Source organism: Pteronotus mesoamericanus, unplaced genomic scaffold, assembly GCF_021234165.1.
Source record: "Pteronotus mesoamericanus isolate MK-2021 breed Mesoamerican mustached bat unplaced genomic scaffold, CSHL_Meso_final contig_52, whole genome shotgun sequence".
NCBI classification, from domain to species: Eukaryota; Metazoa; Chordata; class Mammalia; order Chiroptera; family Mormoopidae; genus Pteronotus; species Pteronotus mesoamericanus.
Genome location: NW_026555189.1, coordinates 12,073,690 through 12,095,303, shown reverse-complemented (window position 1 = coordinate 12,095,303; position 21,614 = coordinate 12,073,690). Strand labels below are relative to the sequence as shown.

The 21,614-nt window shown below is 46.7% G+C and overlaps 1 protein-coding gene across 1 annotated transcript in view; it reads left to right on the top strand.

The window, feature by feature from the left end:
* The first annotated feature begins 12,298 nt into the window (after window positions 1-12,298).
* The window catches only part of CDH1 (cadherin 1), a 69,721-nt gene continuing 60,405 nt past the window's right edge, over window positions 12,299-21,614 (top strand). The window contains exons 1-2 of the mRNA XM_054579278.1: window positions 12,299-12,435; window positions 13,264-13,378. Coding sequence (XP_054435253.1) covers window positions 12,385-12,435; window positions 13,264-13,378 — 166 coding nt within the window. The 5' untranslated portion in view covers window positions 12,299-12,384. The remainder of the gene's footprint in view (window positions 12,436-13,263; window positions 13,379-21,614) is intronic.

Here is a 21,614-nt window from a genome sequence, read left to right as displayed (position 1 = left end):
TGCTGGTCAGGGCTTGTTCATTTTTAACTGCTAGTGAAGCTTTAAATCTACTCACTGAGTCAGAATTGCATTTTTTAAATATAAAGAGAGAAGGGAAGAGAATGAGAGAAACATCAATGTGTAAGAGATGCATCACACTCCCCCAACTGGGGACCTGGCCCGCAACCCAGGCATGTGCCCTGACTGGGAATCGAACCAATGAACCTTTGGGTTCACAGGCTGGCACTCAATCCACTGAGCCACACTAGCCAGGGCCAGAGTCTGTATTCTTAAACACTAGCCAGTTCTGCCTTCTGGGTTTTGCTGTGTAGGCCACAGCCCCACAAGAGGTCTCATCAAGAATGGGATGGGAGAAAGAGAGGCTCACAAGTGAAGAATATTTATTGCACGTAAGGTTATATTGGACTCTTGCCTTTTTGAATTTTTATTTTATACAGTTTTAGATTTTTAGGTCACACCATCACTAAGTGCTGTCCGCAAAGAGGAACCGGACTCCCACCGCAGGCCCAGCAAGTACAGGCTGAAAACTGCTAGAAGGTAGCAGAAGCGAAGTGGTTTCCAGGGCAGGACTGGAGCTTGCTGGCGGGCTCTGGAAGGTGGGGCTCTGCAGAGGGGCAGGACTTCTGCCCCACGAGGCAGGCACAGGGCAGACCATGCCAGCCCCCACTTTGAGCTCCCCCCAAGTCCAGGTGAGTAGCCTCCTCCTGAGGCTGGGAGGTCGTACTAGCACTTGAATGTTAGTTTTTATACCCAGCATCTATCCGCTGGTCCCTAGGAGAGCACCATTATTTTCCTTTAGGAGACACAACTCCCCTACCCTTAGTCCATGTGGTCCTGGGAAGCTCATTCCTTTTGCCTCACTCCAGGGCTGGACACATGGCCCAGCCTTAGCCAATAAGAACCACGAAGCCCTATCTCTGGCCACAGTGTTGGGTTCAGAGGTGTGCATATGAGCCAACTCAGGGCATAAAAGTGAAACCTGAAACTTTTGCTGTACCTATTGGGAAAGTATAGTTCTTTGTGACTGGGATTGCTAAACCGGTAGGTCAGGAACCTGTCTCTGCTTTGACAGGAGGATATAAGAAGAAAGTCAATGTAGAGGAAAACAAAGACAGCAAGGTGGATCTCTGATGACAAAATTTAACCACCTCGAGCCATCCATGCCTGAATTCCATCTATCATGAACTTTTTAGTACATGAGCCCCCAGATTTCCTTTTTCTGCTCAGCCACTTCTGTGTCTGGTATTTACCCCCCAAAAGTGACCAATACAAGTGCCAAACTGGATGAGGAGTCTTAAGGCTTGAATTTGAATCAAGGTTTCATTACTAGATCTTGAAACCTCCCTGTATTTCATTCCCTTCAGCTGTGAAATGGGAATGGTGTCCCTGCCTGTAACACAGTGTTGTGGTGGAAAATCAAAAGATTATGGATGGAAAGAGCCTTGCGAATATACAAAGCCCCATACACAAATGGGAAGCCTCTGCTGCACATGGTGTTCAAGGGAGAAGGTGATCCAGAAGTGAGCAGTTCCATTCGCTCCATCTCCAACCTGCTGCGCGACATCTAATGGTGTTTGAACCTCCTTGAACCTTGGCTCTTGTCTTTGGAAAAATAGACTCCTTGGAGTCTCCTGAGGGATTTGTAGATTGGATCAGGCAACTCCCCTGGTTTTAAATAAAATCCTGCAATGGCTCCCCATTGCTCTGTTGCTCTGAGGACAAGCCCAAGCGACTGACCATGGTTAACACAGCTGCCCCCCAACCCCCACTCCCCTTATCTGCTTGTCTAATCCCTTGCCTCTCGTTCCTCCAGTTATACACAATTACAGAAACTTGCTGTACCTGAAATGCTGAGCCCTCTTCCCTCTGCCGAGAGCACTCTAGTTAACTCATCTTAGATGTCACTTCCCCCAGGAAGCCTTCCCTGAGCCCCATGTGCGTCCCCATCTCATGTCTTGTTGATCTTAAATCATTATCACCAGGGCTATACACCAACAGAGTCACTGAGATGGCTAGCCTAGTTGCTAAAGTACTGTACTGAAAATTTCCCGCCCTGGCTGGTGTGGCTCAGTGGACTGAGTGCTGGCCTGCAAACCGAAACGCCACCTGTTCTATTCCCAGTCAGGGCACATGCCTGGGTCGTGGCAGGTCCCCAGTTGGGGGTGTGCAAGAGGCAACCAATTGATGTTTCTCTCCCTCTCTTTCTCCCTCCCTTCCCCTCGCTCATAAAAAAATAAAATAAAATCTTTTTTAAAAAAAGAAAACTTTCCCTATCCGTTGGTAATCAGCTGCTTCCTGAGTCCCTCAAGTGCTTCCACACCCGCAGCCCCTCCCGTGACGCCAAACCACCCCGCCACCCAGCAACTGAAAGGGTGAACAGCCTGGCATAGCAGGGGCCTGGGAATGCTGCTCTGGTCTTAATGGCTGGCGTTCATTGTGATTGGCCCAGTACCCAGGCTCTACCAGTTGTTAAATATCAGTATTTAAGCCGATAAATACTTGGTTCCCTTGTCTCTTTATTCCACCAGACGGAAAGCTCCTTGAGGGAAGGGAGGCTCCTCCCCCACCAGCAAAGCACTTGGCACAGGCAGGGCCCAGTGAGTGTTTACCAAATGAATGAATGGCTGAGCAAGTGAATGAAAAGTGGGAAAGTCACTCTGGAAAATGATGGGGCCCCAACCCTCAGTCTCAACTCTGGAGTTCTTTTCCGGGCTTGTGATGGAAACCTTGCACTTTGCCCTGATTTTATGGTCCAGCCTGGCCAGCTCCACCCTCCACTCCTGCAAAAGTTAGGTTCTCGCTGAGAACTGCTGAGCCTGGAAAGATATGCCCCTCATGAACCCATGAGTGGGTGAGCACTCACATGTATATACACACACAGACAGTCATCAGTGCTCACTGACTGTGGTAGGTGATTAATTCGTCCCTATTTACCACACTCCAGGAACCCTCTCTGACCTTGGCAAACGGGGATGATTGGTCACCTTTGCACTGAGTTGGCTGGGTCACTCTTCATGGACAGTGGAGCATGTGGCTTCAGGATAGACTTGTGTGTTGTAGGTGCTGAGCACAGGGCCTGGCACATGGTGGGTAAGTCACGGCTTTGCCACTTACAAGCCATGGAAAATCACTTTACCTCAAGTGGGGATAAGATAGTATCTTCCTCACAGAGATGCATGTGCTACTGTACGTAAAAGTGCCTTGAACTAATACCTGGAACATAGTCGGTGTTATAAGTGAGAGCCATTATTATTGTTGCTGTAACTATATATATATACATGGAAAAAATGTTTCTAGAGTTTTCCATTTGTAAAACAAAAACAGTAAGAGGTAGAGGGCTGTGAAAATCACCCCTCTACTAACACGGCTCTTAGCAAGACACTCTCTCCCCATTTAAAAAAGAAAACTGTTTTATTCTGATAAAATTCATAAACAACACAATTCACTCACTTAAGGCATTCATTCAATATTTTGTAATATATTCACAAGGTTGTACAATCATCACCACAATCTAAGTTTAGAACATGTTCCTTCCTTTCTAAAAGAAGTCCCATACCCCCCATACCCATTAACAGTCACTCCCAATTTCCCGCCTACCCCCAAGTCCTGCCCAGCCCTAGGCAATCACTAATCTATTTTCTGTCTCTACAGATTTGCCTATTCTGAAAATTTCATAAGAATCGGATCACGTGGTATGTGGTCTTTTGTGACTGGCTTCGTTCACTTAGCCTAATGTTTTCAAGGTTCATCCATGTCGTAGCCTGTGTTAGACGTTCATTCCTTTTCATTGCCAATTGCCACCCGCCCCCCTTCAATCCCCTTTAGATCTATCCAGAAAGCGTTCAATGCTCACCACAGTCAGAACAAGTTTGCACTCATGGAGGAAGAGACCAAATAGTTTTTTTAATTTTTGCTATTTCTTATTTTTTAAAAATTCTCACTTGGGGACATTTTTTCATTGCTTTTAGAGAGAAAGGAAGGAAGAAAGGAAATGAGAGAGAAACATCAACATGAGAGAGAAGCATCGATCGGTTGCCTCCCATATGGGTGATCAGGGGGTTGCATGTGCCTGGACTGGGGATCGAACCCACTACCTCTTTGTTACAGGATGACACTCTAACCAATTGAGCCACACCGGCCAGGGTTTTTGTTTCTTTTATCTTACTCCTTATGTCTTAAATTTTCTTTTGCCCTATTGTTTTATTCTTTATCTTTCAAAGAGATAATATTTGAAATTGAAAGATTATAAATACAGGGTCCGGCAGAAGTAACGTCTGCTTGAGCGTGGTTGGTAGGGCAATAATATGAGTGTAATAATTTATAGTTTTAATTTGAAAATTTCACCTAAAATGTGATATGGTGTGCTTGAGTGTGATATTGTTATGTTACAGAATTACATACTGATGATTTTGTAATAAAATATTTTGTAATAAAGGGGCATTATTTGCGCTGGACCCCATATATTATGTTGTAAATTACAAAGCATAATAATATAACAAATAATAATGAACTCACCACTTACCCTAAATTCCCTTCTCCAGAGAAATAGCTGTTGGAAGATGAAAATGTGGTGTGCCCTGCCCTGGTGACTCAGTTGGAACGTCATCCCGTATACCAAAATGTTGTGGGTTCAATCCCCGGTCAGGTGCGTACTGATCGATGTTTCTCTCTCATCTCTCTCTCTCTCTTAAATCAATAAACATATTCTCGGTGAGCATTAAAAAAAAAAAAAAAAAAAAAGCCCTGTCTGGTATGACTTAGTGGCTTGAGCACTGGCCTGAAACCCAAGAGGTCTCTGGTTTGATTCCCACTCAGGGCTCATGTCTGGGTTGCAGGCCAGGTCCCCAGTTGGGGGCATGTGAGAGGCAGCCAGTTGATGTCTCTCTCCCTCCCTTTCTCCCTCTCTCACCTTCTTTCTAAAAGTAAATAAATTTTAAACCTCTTTATAAAAATAAAATTATTTTTAAAAACATCTAGTGCCCTTATTAAACCTCCCAGCTTCCCTCTCAAGCAATTTCCAATTTTTAATAGTTATATATTATTCATAATATTTCCATTTTGTTCTGTAACTATAATTAAGTATTCTGTGCTTCGTCTGGAGGTTGAGTCTAAAAACTGAAAAGCAATAAACAGCATCACGCTCCCATAAATATCACTCACGTGAGAACTCCTGGCTCCAGAGAGAAGGAAACGTGAACCCAGCTTGTGACACTACTCCCAATCTCAAAAAGCTCAAAGTCAAGAGTTTTTAGAGGCAGAAGGAAGCTAAATGACACTTCAAGGGCAACTGAGTCATTTAACAGACAGGAGGCAGAGACTTACGGCAGGAAAAAGATTTTGCTTCAACTCACAAGTCAATCCCCCACACTGTATTCTAGTCACCTCCTGGAATTTGATAAATAAATTGTGTAAGCCACAAAGTCCCATATTAAAGGGGAAGTAAATTATGAGTGCTTCATAGTAAGGATCCAAGAGCATAAATTAAGAAAATAAAATCTTTTAATTACAAAAAGTAAAAGTCCCTTCTTTGTCTCTATGACTTGGGGTCAGGGAGTGATTTCATTGGCTGCTGAGCCTTGTCAAACTTGGAGGCGAGCTTTATCTCTCCGTCCCACTTGGACAGGGTCCTTGGCTCAGAGCGCGGGTCTGGGGCCGTTCAGGTGGGAGACAGGAAGCAAAGGTCTGTGGGGCCCAAAAGCTATTCTGTAGCACCTTAACTGCCTTTCTTGAGTCACCAAGTACAAAGGTATCTGTGCAAAGAGAGGGCGCCCAGCCAGCCTTGGGGCTGTAGGGCAGCAGGCTCCGCCTCCTCACTCAGTGTGGGCTCACGGGAGAGTGTGTGGCTGGAGCAAGCCTGCTGCCCATGGACTCTGCTCAGGGAAAGCCCCGACTCCTGAGAATTGTAGAACGTAAAAAACAACAATCATTAATGTTTATTTAAGACTTCCTGTTCGCCACATTTACTTACGTTATTTCACATAATTCTGGCATCCATCCCATGAAGTAGGTATTAATAGCTATTACTATTCCCATTTGTACAAATGAGGAAATTGAGGTCCGAAGAGAGTTTAAGTGCTTAAATTCAAATGCTTGAAACTAGTAGGTCAAAGAGCAGGATTCAGAAACAGGCAGTGAGGCACAAGCATCCATCCTGGGAACCATTTTGTCATGTGGCCTTCGAGCTGAGCACCAGCCTCAAGCCTAACGCTGGTATGACCCGGCCGCTTATCTGTGTGAGCCTCAGTCTCCTAGAAAACGGGAGAAACCCGCTCTGCTCCATGGGCAGTTCGGAGGACCCAATGATTCAGCCCAGGGCCCGGCCGGCTGGTTTCAGTTATCATCGCCCCACCCATTGATATACTGGAAGTTCCAGCCTGCCCTGGAGTCTGGAATTTCAGACTCCACTTGACAGACCATTTCTTGCTAAATTAAGCAAGGTTTGCCTCTCAGTTCATATGGCACCTGGAAAGAAAAGCCTACCCGGACTTTAGCAGGACAACATGAAGATCCAGGGTTTTTGGAGGCCTGTGGCCTTAGGTTGCAATTCTGGTTCTGTCACCATTACTGTGTATCTCTTTACCTCTCTGAGCCTCTGCTTCAAATCTGTAAAATGGATGTAGTGATAGCACCCAAAGGGCTGTTTTAGGACTGGTGAGAAAAGCCTTGTAGGGTATGGCGAGCTCCGGTAAATGCTAGCTATCGTTTTTATTACACGGTATATTGCAATTACTGGCATTTGGCACAATGCCTGGTACATAGCATTCAATAATAGTTTTTAAAATAATATTGTATCTATTTATTTTTAGAGAGAGGGGAAAGGAGGGAGAGGGATAGAAACATTGATCAGTTGCCTCTTGCACACTGCCAACTGGGGATCTGGCCCACTACCCAGGTGTGTACCCTGACCAGGAACCAAACTGGCGACCTTTCAACCTTTCTGTCTGCAGACCTGTGCTCACTCCACTGAGCCACACCAGCAAGAGCAGCATTCAATAATACTTAATAAATAAATGCATGAATGTTTACCTGTCTGTATTTTTCATCACCTATGAGCTTCTGAAGGGCAGGGACCATATTTTGTTTCTTTCTATGTCCCTAGTGTCAAGCAGAGTGCTTGGCACACAGGGGTGCTTAATAAATGTTTCTTGTTTGCCCTAATAAGCTAATGGATCTGGACAGCCATCATCCATGTGCTAAAACCACAGGGTGAGAGGCTGATAAAGAACTTGATAATGGAGGGATCAGCTGACACCAACAAAATCTTAGTTATTCTAATAGAGTCCACCAGGCAGTTTCTTGCTTCCTGATACGATGCTATGAGAAGTAGTCAGTAGGAAATATTTTTGCCTGAAAAGTGGAATCTGAATAAAATCAAGCCTCTAAATCTGAGTACCAGTTCATATAACATACAGGATAGAGGGACGGGTTAAATGACATCATGAGGATGCATTTGACCAAATACCAAATGCAGGACAAATGATCTGGTATCTCAAAAAGAAGGCCACTTAAAAACACCACCACCACCACCACCACCAACACCCTCTGTAAGTCTGGAATTGTATCAAAATAGATACAAGAAAAAAGCAAAAAAAGGGATCTGTTCATTATTTTGATTGTGCTGCCGGTTTCACAGCGTATGCATAGGCCCAAACTTATCAAATTGTATACTTTAAATATGTACTGTCAATTATACTTCAAAACAGGTAAACAAACAGGGACAGGGAGACCATTTGAGATATAAAAAGACTTAAAAGGCATAATAGTCCCACATGGCTCTTGCTTGGATCCTGATTAAAACAAACTGATTGTAAAAGAGACTTTTTTTTTCAAATATGGCATAGCTATTGGATAATATTGAGGAATTATTATGAATTTTATTAGCTATTATTGCTAATAAGATAATGGTCATATTTTTAAAAAATATTTCTCTTAGGGGTATAGATTGAAATATTTACAGGAGAAATGACATGTCATCTGGGATTTGCTTTAAAAAATTCTGCAAAAATAAAAATTCGGGTGCTGCTCCACCTAGTAGAATGTCCAAAATCTAAAACCCTGACAACACCAAATGCTGCTGAGGATGTGGAGCAGCAGAAACTCTCATTCACTGTTGGTGGGACTGCGAAATGGTACAATTACTTTGGAAGACAGTGGTAATTTCTTACAAAACCAAACATACTGTTACCAGTCATGCTCCTTTGTATTTACCCAAAGTAGCTGAAAACATACATCCACACAGAAACCTACATGTGGATGTTTATGCAGCTTTGTTCATAATTGCCAAATTTTGGAAGCAACTGAAATGTCCTTTAGTAGGTGAATGGATAAGTTGTGATCCAGTCAGACAATGGAATATTATGCAGCACTAAAAAGAAATCAGCTATCAAGACATGAAAAGACATGGAGGAAACTTGAATGCATATTACTACGTGAAAGAGGCCAATCTAAAAAGTCTACGTACCTTATGACTCCAACAATATGACACTCTGGAAAAGGCAAAAGTATGGCCACAATAAGATCACTGGTTGACAGGAGTTAGGGAGAAGGTGGAATGAATAGGTAGATGAAGCATAGAGAATGTTTAGGGCAGTGAAATTACTCTGTATGATATTGTAGCGGTATTATACATTTGTTCAAACCCATAGAACGTAAAACACCAAGAATGAACCATAATATAAACTGTAAACTTTGGGTGATTATGATGTCCATGTAGATTCACCAAGTCTAACAAATGTACTATTATGATAGGAGATGTTGGTTATAGGGGAGACTATATATGTATGGGGACAGGGAATATACAGGAAATCTATGTATCTTTCCCTCAAATTTGCATTAAACCAAAGACTGCTTTTAAAAAGTCTTGATTTTTAAAAATGCAGGCGTGAAAAGATGAAACAAGGGTTGGTATAATTACAAAGTTTGCAAATTATAAAAACTACAAGTAATTGTTAAAGCTAGATCGTCGATACATGGTGTTTCATTATACTATACATGGTATGCATTTTACAATTTACTTTGTGTTTGAAATAACATTTTTTTTCAGACGTGAGTGGCTGAGCTGTACAGGGTGGCACCCCTGTCAGCTACCATCATTTTAGCAGGAAGCAGACCGGGGCATCCAGTTTCTTCCCCTATGTATTGGTAGGTGGCCGGCCCGGCAGAGGTGGCAGAGCCCCCAGGAGCAGTTAGAAGGGAAGATCCTCTCCCCACTCTGCTGGGAGCCTGATCTGGCCGCAGTCCCTAGCCATCCCAGTTCCCCTAGGATCCCTCCCTACCAGCTGGGGGGTTGGGCTCCTCTCAGCAGAGCCCGGGGTCGGGGTGCCCCTCCCACTCTGAGAACTCCTATGACGGCCTTTTTTGTCAGGAAATGAAAGGGACCGGACCGCCACAGGGATTAATCATTAGCCCCGGCTGACGAGTCTATGGGAGACACACACCCAGCAATAAGGAAATCCAAAGGGCGCCCGGTTAGCGCCAGCAGTCGGGTCTGTCACCCACCTGGAGGGGCTCTGGCAGGGCCTCCTCCGGTCAACATTTCTCTTCCCTGCTGATGCCTGAAATTTTACCATTAACATTGGACAGGACCTCAAAGAGATCTCAGCTCCAAGATTTTTACTTTTTCTTCCCCCTATTTGAGAAGCTAACGAAAGCAATGGGACTCGCGACGGGTCCCGACAGGTTTGCATACAACCTCAGGGTTCCGTGGACTCCCCTCCCCCCAGTCCACTCACAGACACCAGGCTAAGAACTCCGGGTGGAATTTAATGGTTCTTGAGTGTTTATTCTGTGAAAGAAGCACACTCCAGAGCCCTCTTTAAAATGCAAATGACCCTGGGAAGGTTGAAAAGACTAACTAGTCAGTGTGAAAGTTTTTCAAAGCAGAGGCCATAGACAGCTTAAGAGACTTCACTGGTCGGGGTGAGGAGGCTGCATGGGGCCTCAGGATTTTGCCTAGAACTGGGCAGGGAATGTACTGAGCCAAGGGTGCTAACAGCTAACTTTAGGGCACCTACAAGAACCTCATGAATGAAATGCTATCAATATCCCTAGTTTCTGGATGAGGTCAGGTGACATGCTACCCAGCTAGTGGCAGGACAAGAATTTGAACCTGCATCAGCCTGGGACCAACCCGCATCAGTGGCATAGCTCAACGTCAGCGGCACAGGCTCACCTGCACCTGCAGTTTGATCCTCACAAGGACACAAGGATATATCCTTTTTTGATGGAAGAGGAAACTGAGGTAATTCATGGAAGGCCACAGTCACAAAACACCCTGCCTCCACAGAGTACCCCTGCGTGTCCCCTCCTCACTCTGGACAGCTGAGAGAGGGCAGCCCTTAATGGTCAACTCCCGGAGTTTGGAGAAGGACTTGCTGAGAAGTCTGAAGAGAGCATCTCTCCAGACCTGTCCGCACTGCCCCTAATTGTTTTCTAAAATACTTTTTATTGAATTATCAGAGTGTAATGGAAGAGTCGATGAGAGTCACTGCAGAGTTACAAGGCCAGGGCTTGCTGGGCAGAGGAAAACAAAGCCCTAACGGCTCCCTGGGTCGAGCGATGGTATAAAATATGTATTTTTACATAACAGGGAGAAAAAAATAAACGGACAAGGCCGCCCCATGGGGGAAATGCCTCTTTCTGTATTTCCATTATCTTGTTTAATGCACAGTCCGGCAGGAGCCTCAGTGGGAAAGGAACACTGGAGCCTTTTCCTTCCGAGCCTCCTGGTGGGTTAAGAGGCAGAGAAAGCCAAGATGCAGAAATCCAAATGGCCTGGGCGTGTGCTCAGAAACCCATTTACACTGAGGGGCAGATGGGGAACACATTAAAACTGAGGGGACAGACAGGTTGAGGGGGCCTGAGCTGACCCGAAATAGTGTCTTGCTATGAGACATCACCTCTCCTCTGGGGCTGAGAAAGTAGCTTCATGGGCTCAGACTTACCTTTAAACTCTGGGCGAAATATTCTAAACATGGCCTTCCCCATGAAGAAGAGGTTGGTCCTTTCCAAAGAACAACCTCCACACCAAACGTTTACAGAGCAGTCGCTACTAGGTGCCAAGCGCTCTGCCTAGTGATTTTCTTGCATTAGCTCCTATCAGCCCATTTGTAGATGAGTACACAGACCTGCAAGGTCACAAGGTTAGTGAGCAGCTGACTTCACGCACTGTTGTGTATCTCTCGCCAGGCTTAGAGGGTGAAGGGAAAGATTCTGTCCTTGTCAGGGCAGCCAAACCGCACAGATGTGGCTGGTCCCTGGCACTCAGGCAGGGAAGCTGTCTGACCTAACATTTGCATGTCTATTCTTTTTTTGATCCTAAAATTATTTCACTGGGGACAAAATCCTCTAGAGAAGGGGTTGGTGACTATGATGTGGTGTTAAGAGCCCCAGTCTGGGGATCGCGAGATTTCAGATTCTAGTCTTGGAGACATTGATTTTCTATGGGACATTGAGAATTATTTGCAAATAACAGGTTTCAGTGATCTCTAAAAGGGTCTCTTCCAGGTCGACATTAAAGGACAGATTGAAAACTGCAGCTCCAGCTGGAAGGCTATCCAGGGCCACAGGAGGTGAAGCTAACAGAAGAAGGGGCCTTAAAATAAGAAGGTGGGTTCCAGTCCTCTACCTTCTCCTGTTCGCCTCAAACTCTTCATGCCTCAGTTGCCTATCAAATAGCAATAATAACACAGCTTTTGGGTTATTTTGAGGTGAGATTGAATGAGACAGTCAATGTCAAATGCTTAGCACAGAGCCTGGCACAGTAACTTCCAATACCTCGCACCTATTGTTACTATTATTATTATCACTGGTATCTGTACTGAGCTTTTATGGTGCAGGAACTGTTGGTCTCATTAATTGTATGGCCAGCTCACAACAAAAGAGGGCGTTTGTGATTATTACTCCCATTTGGAAGGTGAACAAACTGAGGTTTTGAAAGGTGGATCTTGTTCAGTGAACTGATTCGCAGACACGAACCTGTAGAGATCTGCGGTTAAAAAGACAGAACTAAATAAAGGGTAAAGCCCAGGTGTTAGCCACCCGCTGCGAGGCTGGGTTCCATTTCTTGGTCAAAGGAATCCTGGAGCCCCCGCACCCAGCCCTCGCTCGAGGCGGTCAACGGGTCGGCGGGAGGCGGGGGGCGGGATCCCGGCCGGGCCGTCCTTCCCCCGCCGGAGAAGGCAGCTGGGGCCGCGCAGCGCCGCTCATTGGCAGGTGCATCCTCAGCCAATCAGCAGTGCCGGGGGCGGGGCCTTAGAGGCTCACCTGGAGGCTGCGGCCGAGCCCTACTCAGTGGCGTTGGGAGCCTCAGAGCACCTGTAAGTTCTTAGAAGTCCCACTAGGCTCTAGCCCGGCCGGACCGACCCGACCCTCGCCAGGCCCGCGATGGGCCCTCGGTGCCGCATGCTCTCCTCGCTCCTGCTGCTGCTGCTGCAGGTACGTCGAGTGCCCCGGCTTTGCGGGGGACGCCTCCCGGTCCCTTCATCCGCGCCCGGGCCCCCCAGTCCCTTCCTCTCTTGTCGTTCCTTCCTCTCTCCTGCCGTCCGCGCTCCACACGTTCTTGCAAGAAAATTTGGGTCCAAATGCCCTGAGCCGCCGAGGCTACGCGGCGGAGGCGAGCGCGGCTTTGCCCGCCGCCCCTCCGCACCCGAGGTGGGGGCGCGCCTCGCTGCAGGCTCTGGGGGCTCCGATTTGGCTGCAGAATGTGCAGAAGGGGGGTGGGGTGGGGCAGAGTGGGGGGGTCAGAATATTGAAAAGGGGAGCCCCAGTGCAATCCAGGGGGCCCAGGACGATGTGGGGACGATCTTTGAGGTAACGAAAGGGGAATCAGTAGAAATAAAGGCACCTGTCAGGTAAAGAAAGGGTAGTAAGTAGGTACGGGGGCGATCCCGGGTTAAGAAAGTGGGGTCAAAAGTTGTTAGAGCGCCCTCGGTACGAAGAACTAGACCCAGGAATGGGAGCGTCCCGGTGTAAGGAAAGTGGAGTTGGGTAAAGGTGAAACTAAATGAAACTAAAACGAAGAGAGAAAGGAAAGGGGTGCCAGGACGGGAGGAGGTGACCAAGCAGCCCCCTCTCCCCGGCCTTCCTGGGGGCTCGGCAGTCGCAGGTCTCGGAATGAGTTTGGAGTGGCCGCCCGCCCGCGGGGGTGGGACCGTGGCTCAATCCCGACGCCGCGAGCGAGGGAGGGGTGGCGCTGTTGGTATCGGTGTGCGCCGGAGGGGAACCCCAAAGTCACCCCAGTTCAATACCTTTCTCCTACCCCAGGTCTCACCGTGGCTCTGCCAGGAGCCGGAACCCTGTCGTCCCGGCTTTGGCGCCGAGAGCTACACGTTCACGGTGCCCCGGCGGCACTTGGAAAGAGGCCGCGTCCTGGGCAGAGGTGAGGGCGCGCAGCCCGGGTCCTTGAGCGGGGAGGGTGGGAACCGGCAGCGTCCGAGAAATTGCGCTCCCTTGTTCAGGGGCTAGACTTGGGCAAGCCCGTTCCTCCTTGACTTAAGTGAAATCCCTTTGGAGTATACACAGATGTAGGGACCTACGCTTCGCTATGACTGAGCACTGTGGGTGAGGGGCTAACGTGGTATGGTTAACTATATTACAAGGAGGGGCCACTAATAGAGGCCTTCTGTGCGTGTCCTATCGTCCTGACTACTTCAGAGACAGTCTGTCATTTAATACTGCAAAAACCTAATATGTGGGCAGGGCAGGAAGATACTGGTAATCCTGATTCACGGAGGAGCAAAGGAAGGCTCAGAGGGTACAGTCCACTTGCTCAAGGCCTGCAGAATGGGAGCTGAAACTAGCATCTCACTCCCAGGTTCTATTCTGCACCATCTCTGAGATGACTGAGGAGCCCTCTCAGGTACGAGGGTGTGGCTTTTACTCAGAGATGAAAACATTTGGATTCAGGTACTATTCTCCCAAGGAATGATGGTTTAAAAAAAAAAAAAAAAAAAAAGCCTGGTAGCTCTGACTCAGGGAATGAAAATGCACAACTGTACTTCTGTGCCCTGTTATCACTGTGATAATCAGAATTCTAGAGTTTGCTTTGTTTCATTTCTCTGTTGTGTGGTGTGAAAGCAAGGGAAGTTTGGTTTCTTAAATGTTTCCCTGATTCCCAGGTGCTTTTATCTTTGTTTTCTTTATTTTTCATTTATTTTTATTTTTGATTTTACAGAGAGGGAAAGGGAGGGAGGAGAGAGAGAGAGAAACACCAATGTGAGAAAGAAATGTAGATCAGTTGCCTCTCATAGGAGCCTTGACCTAGGACCGAACCCACAATCCAGGCATGTGCGCTGACCAGGAATCAAACCGGGAACTTTTCAGTTTGGTTTGCTTTTTTCTTACCAAATAACTTTCTCTGCCCTCCTGATTTTAGTTGATTAGGCGAGTTATCATTATAATAAAAGAAGCACTTTCTGAAACAAGAAATCACCCACAATTCCCCTGAGGGAAGTCATTGTTTATTCTTCCAGTCTTTGGCCACGTGAAAAATCTACAGCAATCACGCTGTTGTTTGAAAAAAATTTTTGAACTTTGGAAGTTTTTCCAACAGCGGGTGGCATTTTTTCTTTTTTAACAGAGAAACTACAGCTTGATTGATTAAAACATTTGCTTTCTGAGTACTGTCTGTGTTGTGTGGAGCTTTCTACTGGATCAGTAAGGAAGTGTTTGCCTGATTTTTGCCAAGGGTCAGCCATTACCTCTTGCTGTGGGTTCTGCCCAGCCCTGTGCTGGGCATGTGAGAATGAACTGAGATACAGACACACTCCAGTACTGCGTGTTTCAACAGATAGCTAAGAAGGCCCCAGGACCCACTTAGAGGACACAGTGGAACATGGGTATTTAGGTGCCTGGAGTATGTTGATGGGTATCAGTGGACACTGGGAATTGGCTTCTGGGAGGAGGCAAAGTTGACCCAGCCTTGAAGAACAGGTCAGGGGTTAGAAACAGAAGTGTGTGTACATGTGTATATGAGGTGTCCCAACACAAGTGCTGGTCACTTTGTTTTCCTGCATCAAGATATTTGTATCACCAAGAGGGTGTTAGTCTAGTTTTTATCTACCTCACAAGTTCTTGTGTCTGCCCAATCATAATAATAATACATATCAATAATATAATAGTTATTATTAATAGTCATATCTATTATTCACTTTTAACTGGGCTCTGGAGCAAGTGCTTCACATATTTGACCCCATTTATTCTTCCCCAGAATTTTACAAACATGGGTACCATTGTTCTATTTTGCAGATGAGAAGAGTGAAGCATAAAGCAATTTATTTGTCTGTTCAGGGTTTCACAGCTGGTCTTTCTCCTGTTCTCTCCCCTTCTCTTCTCAGTAATCTCAGAAAGGAAAGAGGGTGCTTGGGGAACTAGTATCCGCTGCGCAGTAGACCGCCCCCCCCCCCCCCCGCCCGTGCCCCTGGAAGAGAAGCGTAGCCAGGGAAGACCGGGAGGAGGCGGAGGGAGGAGGCGGAGTGATAGCTGGGGCAGCCCAGGTGGGAGGCGAGGGAGCCTGCAGTTGGCTGCACGGTCTCCATGGGCTGCTTGTGTGGCTGGTACCGGTTCCCTTTATGTCCACATGTCCGCACCCACTCACCTTGGCCGCTCGGTCTCCATGGGCTGCTTGTGTGGCTGGTACCGGTTCCCTCTTTGTCCACATCTCCACACCCACTCCACAGAGTTCCTGACATTTCACTTTTGGGAGGCTTTTTGGACTGTGGTGTCCCCTTCCACTAATTCAATATGGAATCGCCCCAGGACAGAAGTGCCCTTCTGATAAAGTCACACACACAAACCTTAGGGAACTGGCTTTGTGACTTAAAAAGGCAGCCCGGGTCTGGGGAGGTGGCCTCACTCGCCTTAGACAGTGGAGAATGGAGGCGCGCTGCATTAGCACCAGGTTTAAACACTGGCTCCGTGGAGAATGAGCTGCATGGGAGTTTGAAAACAGTGAACCTGTCACTTTTTGTCCACTGGTGACCATAGAGTGTCACAAATAGGATTTGACTAAACTCAGGGGTCATTCCTGTGCCCCATGAGGTCCTTGTGTTTATGTCGTTGGTTTCGCTCCATTCTAGAATGGAGAATGTTTAAAAAAAAAAAAAAAACAACAACAGCTGTAAACTTGTTCTTTAGTTTCTGATTATTTTCCTTTTTCTTAACACAAATTGGTTTTGGGATCAAGTATTACCTTAGTGCACTCAGCTTTAAGTTAACTGTAGGTCGGGGGAGGGAAGGCAGCCAGTTTTTAAGCCGATGGTTTCCTTGCTTTGCTTTCTCTGTCACCTGGCCTTGGGCAAACAAGGCTTATATTTTGGATCTGAGCTCTGGCTGCTTGATGGATTGACCTAGCTCACAGGCGACCACCGTTGTGGATTAAGTACACCCATTTCCCCTTTTTAAAAGACGTGCTGAAAGGCGGTGGGAACACTTTGCAAGGGTGGGGAGGGCTAATTAAATGGGCTTTAAAAAACAAATACAGAAACTGGCTTTGGGATGATCTTACATCATCAGATCCCCACTCCCCCACAGCTCAGACTCCTAAAGGATCATTTTCTTATCACTTCCCCATTACTCACATCTGTAACAAGGGTTATGCGGAGCTTGCCGGGGAAGCAGACTAATGGGCCATCCTCCTGCCCTTGCTTTTGTGGCTCCCTGGGCAGAGAGGCCCAGGGTCCTGGGCCCCGCCGGCCATTTAAGGAAGGCTGGCTGCTGCTCCTGCCTTTTCTGTCTGCCAGGTGGTTATGGAAATCCCTGTTGCTCTCCGGGGCGTTTTACTGAGCGAGCCTTTTCTTCCGAAATGCTCACCTTGGTGTCTGTTACACACTCCCTTCCAAGCGTAGCCCCAGATAAGCCAGACGCTGAAGCAATCAGCTCTCACATCTCCCAGAAGCTGCCAAAACCCAAAAGTCCCCGAGAGGCACCTGTCACAATCCAGACTTCTGGGTTTCTACTCTGCCTCAACTCCTGTCTCCTCTCAGGGCTTTGCACTGTCAGGGAGCTGAGTGGATTCAGGATGGCTGGTCAGGGTAGCTCTCTAAGTATCTGGAAGATTCAAGTTTGAATTTCAGCTGTTAGCTGTGTGAACATGGGTAAATCAATTTACTTTGACGAGCCTCAGTTTCCCCATGTGTAAAATGGGATGCTATAACACTTAAAGGTTTGTCAGAGAATTCAGTGTGCGTATTCATTCATAGAGCGCCAGCACTGGGCTAGATCCTGGGGTTCCAGTGCTAAGAACAGCAGATGCAGGCTGAACATGGAGGCCAGCGGGACAAGCGTAAAGAAATAAGAAAGGATCATGAAATGGTGGCTCATATTTCTTAGGGACAGAGTGAGCATTCAAATGTCATTTTAAACAAATGATAAACAAATGAATAAATAGTTACTGCTCCTCATCCTCTGGCTTATCTTTTTCCTCTTACACCCTGTGGCCTCCCGCCAGCCGTGAATGGCGACTGTAAATGGCCAGGGAAGACTTGGGCTGTGGCTCTTGAAGCTTTGTGATAAGTGTGTCCCTGGGATACAGTGCACTGAGTGCTTCCTTCTGAAAGCTTCAGAGGGCAGAGGAGGGTGACCTCAAACCCCAGTTCGGAAATGGAAACGCAGTTAGTCATTTTTAAGTGTTTTTCATCTTTGGTCAATTAAGAAGAAATTTGTAGTGGCCTTTCTTTCTCCCTCTCCCTGTTTCCCTTTCTCTAATTTGTGTCTCATTTATATACCTCAGCTTATGCTTGGCGGGGCTTTAGGTCCTTTCTCTTTTTGCACTTTAAAAACTCTTCCCTTTCTTTCCTCTTAATCCACCTCCCGTCTTCTACCTTCCCCCAAGGCCCTACTGGCATCTTCCCAACATTTAGAAGGTTCTTGAGTCAGGCTGCCTAGATTGAAATCCAGGTAATGCACCTTGCCAGCTGGGATACATTGGCTAAGGACTTTCTAGGCCTCTGTTTTCCCATCTGTAAAATGGACAGAATAGCACCCAAGTCATAGGATGTGTCAAGGCCTCAATGAATAGTAAATATTAAAGCCACCAGAGTATTTGGTGTCTTCTCTTTGAGACACTCCCTCCTGTGTTTTACCTTTGGTTCAAACCTATCCCTGTGCTCCCTCCTGCCCAGCAAACCAGCCAAACCAGTTTTCCTCAGTCTTTCTGCTTCTGTGTTAAAGCAAACATTACTTTGCAAACAGTGACTAGACCAAAGCGCCCTTTGCTAGGAAAGGAAATTCTGGTATTGCTTGCCACTGTACAGTGTACTTGGGGTGGGCTGAAGTGGGTTTGCCTGTTGATCTGCTCATGCGTGTTGTTTAGAATTGCGGTGGAAGGAGTGGGGCAAGGAGCAAGCGAGGGTGGGGAAGTTGGGATGACCTTACACATTTCAGCTTCTGCTTGGTTTTTAAAAGTATCTCATAATACTCATGCTGAAGGATACTAGTCTGTTTTCCCATTGCCATAAATGCTCTGCCCCAGGCCACATGGTGAAGCATTGCAGGGCTAAAGAAGCAACCAGCCACAGCCCTCAGGGAGATTTCAGAAAGTCTGAGAGAAAGTGCCAGTGCGTAATTCCAGCACAGTCTGAGGCTGTCCACGGAGCGGGAACATGTTCAAAGGACGCGAGGAGAAGTGGTTTTACCTGCTAGGCCTTGGCGAGTGAGAGGGCGTCTTCGTCAGCCATGCAGAGAAGGGCAAAGAGCTCTCCAGCGAGAGGACACGGGGCGCGCAGGGGTGTAGCAGGGCATCGCAAAGTCAGGCTGGCTCCGCGCCTGCAGGGACAGGGAGGGTGGCTTATAGAAGGAGACGGTCCCAGGGCAAGGCTGCCTAGTTCAGCCAGGGCCAGGCCGAGGACCTCGGTCTCCAGATAACAGAGGATGTTTTCTTCCTGTTCTCTTAGCAGGCAAATCATGCACTTGGTTAAAAAGTGAAAAAGTCTCCATTCAACCTCATTTCACTCTATACGCAGGTCTTCCCCAGGGTACAGATAACCATTTAACACCTCACAGGTAACTGACTTTATTGGTCTCTTGTGTATCTTTTTCAGGGTTTCCTTATGGGAATACAAAAGAGTCATTTCTTTATGCAAATGTAAATTTAATAAAAGAGTAGCACTGGCATAACACTATTCCATACCTTTTTTTTTGGCCCAACAATATATATTGTGTTCTCTCTCTATAAAACTGCCACATTCTTTTCCTTCTGTCCTCACTGTGTGGCATGGATGTGCCCGGGCTATTTCACCTGCCCCTGGTAGGCACTGGCACGGGCTCTGGGCTGTGTCTTATCTTTCAGAAAACAGGACTCCAAAGACTAACATGGCACATATATCTGGCAGCACATGTTCTGGTGTTTGCAGAAGATATATTCGCACCGATGGGTCTGCCCAGTCAGGGTGTGCATTCGTAACTCGGACAGACAGTGCTCTTCACAAGAGCTGGATCGGGCTGCTCCCCTCCCCGTATCTAGGGACAACCTGGTCCCCACTGTCCCAGGGGGCCTTTTAAGCAAAAGGTATTGGGAACCTGCTTCCCTGAAGACAAAATAATTTTGATGCGAGGAAAGACTTCAAGGTTCCAACAGTTAAAGGCTCTAAGCAAGAATTTCAGCAGCTACTAGAATGTGTCTTTGCATTCATAGCGGGAATAGATGTGAAAGGGGAGCAAGTCGGAAAAAGGAAAACGGGTTCCTGGCCAGGAAGGTGGTGCGAGAGTGTGGGAGGACCCAGAGGTGGGCGGCATTACCAGTGAAGTGTTTGGAAATTTCAGTCTGGAACTTGGAAGAGTGTTAGGTACCAGTTTAAATATGAATTTGTATAGGAAAATGGTGTTTTCTCTTAATCAAGCAGGAGCATAAAATGATAGAAGGGCTATACCGAGTATTTGTTGGGAGGTGGCCGACAAGTAAAAATATGAATATTTCTACTCAATATTAGGAGTGGGTCCTGAAAAGGGCCTTGTAGACTTGACAGTTCAGCTAAGCCTCCCAGTGGTCTAAGGCCACTGTCATTGTCCCCTACTCTGGAAGAGAAAACAGGCTCAGAGAGGTTGGACAGTGGGTCCTGGGTTACCCAGCCAGGTAGTGGCAGAGCTGCGGCTACAGTCCTGGACTTTTATCTTTCATAACCTGTGTTCTCACCCACGTGCCTCTGTGCCTGTTGCCAGCCTGCCTCTCCAATGGAACCTAATTCACCTTCCAGGGGAAAGAAAGTCTCTCCTTCCTTTTGGAAAATACAGGGGTGGGCAAAACTAAGTTTATAGTTATAATACAAATGAATAACACAAGAATAAACTGTTTTGCATACTCAAAACTGTAAACCTACTTTTGTTCACCCCTGTATGTCTTTATACCTTTACATCTCAATAATTTTAATTGTGATGCTGGAATTCAGCCACGTTCGCCTTTGAAGAGTCTCTTTTGTCTTGTGCTTATGTGCAATTTTCAGCCTTTTTCCCCTTTGACCTTCTTTTCCAAATAAATGCTAGGTCAAAAAGATTTATCTTCCTTTCCGCCTGTCTTTTCAGCTTACTGGGTCCCCGAGAATGCAATTATTGTGGCATTCGAGATTGAGCGGTGGGAAGAAAGCTGTCCTAAACAAACTTGTTCCACCTGGGACTCACTGACGGTGTAGGAGCCAGGGAGAGGCCTGGGTGTGGACCCTGGTGAGCTCAGATGTTACTGCCAGGGCCTAATGGAGCCTGCCTGGAAGGGGTGAACCTGTTCCCCATGAGCAAAATCATAAACTGTAGCCAGCACAGGACCCCGTGGGATAATTGGCCAAGGCCTAGATAATAATTACCGGGCTTTATAATCAGGAGAGCTTGTAACAAGCTGAAAGCCTTTCAGCTATATGATACCTGGGCAAGTTGAAGGCTAAGAACACCTGTTTCTGTGGTTTGGCATTCAAATACACTGATACACCTTGTCTGATCCCAGAAGAGTTTTCCCAAAAGAAGTCTGAGAGTCCGCATCTCCATTGTTGTAACAGTCTCCTTTCTGGTCTTTCTTTCCCCTTCACTTACCCCAACGCAGCCTCTTCTCTGCGCAGCAGCCAGAGTGGTGAAATTAGAAAATATCAATCTCACTCAAATTCTGCCAGTGGTTCCCATTTTGCACAAACTAAAAAGCCAAAGTCCTTTCTGTGACTTATAAGGTTTCCATGCTCAGCTCCATAATCACCCCCTTACCTCTTGCCCTCATTGCTCCCGGACTCTGTTGAGCACACGGCAGGCCCACTTCTACCTCAGGGCCTTTGCACTGGCTATCACCTCTTTTCAGTAGTTCCTCCCTGATATTCATTTGGCTCAGTCATTTACGTCCTCAACTCTTTGCTCAAATGTCACCCTCTCAGTGAGGCCTTTCTTGCACCCCCTATTTGAGATCATAACCCCTTCTCCCAATACTCTCCTTTCCCCTTCTTTATTTTATTTTCCTCTGTAGCACTTTTCACCATCTAACATCCTATGTTTCACTTTCTACCAGAACATAAGTTCCAAGAGGTCAGGGATTTTCGTCTTATTTAGTTCATAGGCTGTATTGTGTCTAGAACAGTGCCTGGCACACAATGGGTGCTCAATAAGTATTTGTCGAATGAATGAATGAATGATGTTTCAGGGTGTATATA